Source organism: Sinocyclocheilus anshuiensis, unplaced genomic scaffold (assembly GCF_001515605.1).
Source record: "Sinocyclocheilus anshuiensis isolate Anshui unplaced genomic scaffold, SAMN03320099.WGS_v1.1 scaffold2053, whole genome shotgun sequence".
Lineage (NCBI taxonomy): Eukaryota > Metazoa > Chordata > Actinopteri > Cypriniformes > Cyprinidae > Sinocyclocheilus > Sinocyclocheilus anshuiensis.
Window position 1 is genome coordinate 200,496 of NW_015558795.1, and position 3,946 is coordinate 204,441.

Here is a 3,946-nt window from a genome sequence, read left to right on the forward strand (position 1 = left end):
CTTAGTTAACGGAAGGCTACCTGCTGCCATCAGAGCAAGTGTAATTACTGCATTCACGCGCTCCTCGAATGCTCTCATTTCCCGAATTGTGCTTTTAAGTCGGAATGTGAAAACAACATGGACACTCTCGTTACTACAAAGATGTGTTGGATTTGTATTATTAGACCTTTTCGAATTGAGTTCACGTGCATTTTCTCAGTCGGGAAATTAATTTTCATGTGCGGTGCCAGTGATGATGTTTCATACGTCCGTTTCGGAGAACCAGAGGACAAATATTTCAATCGACCGCTCAGGCATGGCACCGAAATGAGGCACCGAAATCTGCGTTCGGATTCGGTTCTAGTACATACCGGTTACATAGATACCGGTGCCATATTGGTACCGGGTTTCAGTACCCAACCCTATTTTTTACACTACCATTGAGATATTTTAACCAAAGTATGTTACAGACTTTTCATTAAGACCCTCAAGAATCATATCAACTTGTGGAAAATGGGCATCCGATGACCCCTTTAAGGATATTCAAAATGAAATTTTAGCAACGTTATTGCACTACATTTCAACCATCCTGTCCAAGTTCTAATAAACGAATTTCTGGAAAAAATATTTTGCTTCAGGAAATTATGATTATATTACCTGTGTGCTCCTTCACAATCAGTCTCATGTAACCGATAAGTCCATATGTTCGACATACAAGGAACGTCACACCAGCATCCCATAACACACTGCCCAGCCTCAAACACGTGCTGTCAAAATAAAGATACAAAGGCATATATTGATCTGAAGAATCAGCACATACAACCAATCAAATAGTAGCATAGGGTTTTTTTATTTAACATGTCAGTTTCGTAATGCATTTAAAAGTAACTCACGAAAAAATAAACAGTGAGGAATCGATTCTTGAAGTGAAGTGACATGCGGCCAAGTATGGTGACCCATACTTGGAATTAGTGCTCTGCATTTATCCCATCCAAAGTGCACACACACAGCAGTGAACACACACCCGGAGCAGTGGGCAGCCATTTATGCTGCGGCGCCCGGGGAGCAGTTGGGGGTTTGGTGCCTTGCTCAAGGGCACCTCAGTCGTGGTATTGAAGGTGGGAGAGAGCGCTGTACATTCACTCCCCCCACCTACAATCCCTGCCGGTATGAGACTCGAACCCACAACCTTTGGGTTATGAGTCCGACTCTCTAACCATTAGGCCATGACTTCCCACAAAGGAACAATATATTCAGATTTGTGTTATAGTAGTATTACTATATAGTAGTATTACCTTTCTGGAAGCTGGACGCCAATGACCAGACTAAATCTGTGAAAAAACTCAGGGTCGTTGTCCAAAAGCTTATCAGGACTCTGAATATCAAAAAAATAGATAAACTTAGATAAAAAGATGAAAAGATACACTACCTCACAAAGGTCTGAACACATTTGACTGAATTTATGTCCCTTTAGAATTTATATTCCTTTAGATATAGAGGCTTATGATTAAATGATTGCAATTAGTTACGTTAATAAATATTGCACCCTATGCACACAACCGTTCAAACGTTTCAGGAAGATGTTTTAATGTTTTTGAGAGAGATTTCTTATGACCACCAAGTCTGCATTTATTTGATCAAAAACATTAAAATCAGTATACTGTGAAATATTATTATAATTTTATATAACTGATTTCTATATTCATATACTTTAATATGTAATTTATTCCTGTGATGGCAAAGTTGAATTTTCAGCATCACATGATGACATGGTGCTCAAGAAATATTTCTTATTATTACCATTGTTGAAAACTATGTTATCAGTGTTGTACTGTCTTTAATATCACCTAAATATTTTAATGCATCCTTGGTAAATAAAAGTATTAATAAAAAAAAAATCAAATCTTTTTGAATGGTAGTGTATGTTTTTTTTCTTTTCTTTTAAATTACATTTGAATTATAAGCAATAATCTTGGCAAATGGTGGAAACCCTGAAACCTTAAAATATAAGATTGTTTTGATTTGCTTAAGATTTCAGTCACTATACATTTCCTATTCATTCAATTTCATAGTTTTGTGTCCAAACCTGGTTTTGTACAGCCGAGTTTAAACTAAAAGTAAAACTACAGTATGTTTACATTAACACTGACCTCTTCTACGAAGTTTCCGGACACATCACTATTGAGCTCCTGCAGCAGTTCAGTAGCAGCCTGAGCCCTGTTCTGCAAAATAAGCACAACATCATTCAACATACACGTCACTTTAGGTTTGGACAGAGTTGTTATGGACACACAATTCTGTGCTTACCTTCCCAATACTGCTGCTGGTGAGAAAAAAGCTGCAGAACAGATCAAAGCATGACCAGAATCAGACGCATTTTCAATACGGTGCAGTCTGATAAATTTATCCATACATCACACTATAACCAAAAATCTCTTTAAGATTGTTACGAAAACAAGACAATGATTGGCAGGCCAGTGACTTTACTTGTTTCCAACATCCTCCCCTGACACTTTGTGCCCATCAACTATGGTAAAGGCTCCAATTCCTATAAAGCAGAGTAAGAATAATGTTAACACAATCATCTATATGAATTCATGTCTCAGTGTTATGATTTGAGGTGCACAGGGAGAAATACTGATACCTGGCAGCACAAGGTTTTTGAGGATTTCAGTGCCGGTTGCAGTGGCTTTGATGAGACACACATGGGCATTTTCAAGTGCTTCCTGTCCATGATCTCCCCACAACCTGATACAAACATATAACAACCAATAAATGACCAGCGTATAAGTATAGCTATAATAACATAATCAAAGACAGACAGGCAACAGTCAAGCAGATTAATACATCCAGTGGTTTCTGATCGGTAAGGTTGTTAATAGGCTATATATGGAAATTAGACTGATTATGTTGCTGCAGAGTATTGAATTAAAGCATGATCAATCTAAAGTAACTCTGGAATGATTAAAGCTCTTGCTATGACCGATGGGCCTCTATGTATGTCAGCGTTAATGCAATTGGAAAGCGTAAAACTAATGCTGAAGGAGAATGGCAGTGCATGTATACTGCATTATTGTGTTTGTTTGTTTTTTTTTTAAACCCGACTGATATGTACCTGAGCTGCCGATCATACTTCTGCTCTTTGCTCGTTTTATGGTCTGTCATGGTCCTCTGTCTCTGTCTGTGACGGCTCGATCCTACCGGCACGCTGCTGTTTCACTATTTGGAGATTGACATTAGCAGATTCGATACAGACAGACTTGTTATTCTTCCGTTTGGCCAAGAGCTGGAGCCATTGTGCCGCTTGGATGATACCTTAGCTCTTTTAATATTTGTCCATCGTGGGACTTGTAAGTTTTTTTCCCCTTCTTCACAAGAATTTGATTTGTTAATTAGGCTACTACGTGAAAAGGGTGAGCAGACGTTTATTCAAAGTATCAGTGGGTTACAAAATGGGGATTACATTTGTTTTACAATACATTCTAAACGTTGATGAATGACTGACTTTGACAGTCATCTCTGTCAAAATGTGGGTCAGTTTGCACATATTCACTCTAATGCTGACATAGGGTCAATCACACCACGTCTTTCCACAAAATCGCAACGGTTTATCACAAAACAACAAAAATAAATCAGTCTGGTTTATCTTTGCTAAACTGCTCCTCTTGCTGAGGAGCTGTCATCTTCCATCAGTCGAGGACCTTTTTCACCCTGAGAACCACAAATACAGAGAGAAAGAAAAAAAATTAACAGTCTCACCCTGTGTATCTTTTCTTCACTTCAAGTCCTCAAATGAACTAACTTCACTTTATCATGACAGCAGCTCGTTTACCTCCTCAGTAGCCTTCAAGACACAAAAAGCCACTGCAAAGGCTGGTATGGATCCAGCAATATTTCTTAATTATATTTTTTTAAAACAGCAATATTCAGTTGTCAGTGTTTTTTCTTCTCTCTCTCTCTTGAGCGT

General features: G+C 38.2%; 1 protein-coding gene across 1 annotated transcript in view; it reads right to left on the reverse strand.

The window, feature by feature from the left end:
- The window catches only part of LOC107681501 (NEDD8-activating enzyme E1 regulatory subunit), an 11,968-nt gene extending 8,777 nt beyond the window's left edge, over positions 1-3,191 (reverse strand). The window contains exons 1-7 of the mRNA XM_016477812.1: positions 3,095-3,191; positions 2,624-2,727; positions 2,467-2,527; positions 2,287-2,317; positions 2,130-2,201; positions 1,275-1,354; positions 637-746 (exon numbers count right to left, since the gene is read on the reverse strand). Coding sequence (XP_016333298.1) covers positions 637-746; positions 1,275-1,354; positions 2,130-2,201; positions 2,287-2,317; positions 2,467-2,527; positions 2,624-2,727; positions 3,095-3,144 — 508 coding nt within the window. The 5' untranslated portion in view covers positions 3,145-3,191. The remainder of the gene's footprint in view (positions 1-636; positions 747-1,274; positions 1,355-2,129; positions 2,202-2,286; positions 2,318-2,466; positions 2,528-2,623; positions 2,728-3,094) is intronic.
- Positions 3,192-3,946: the final 755 nt, after the last annotated feature.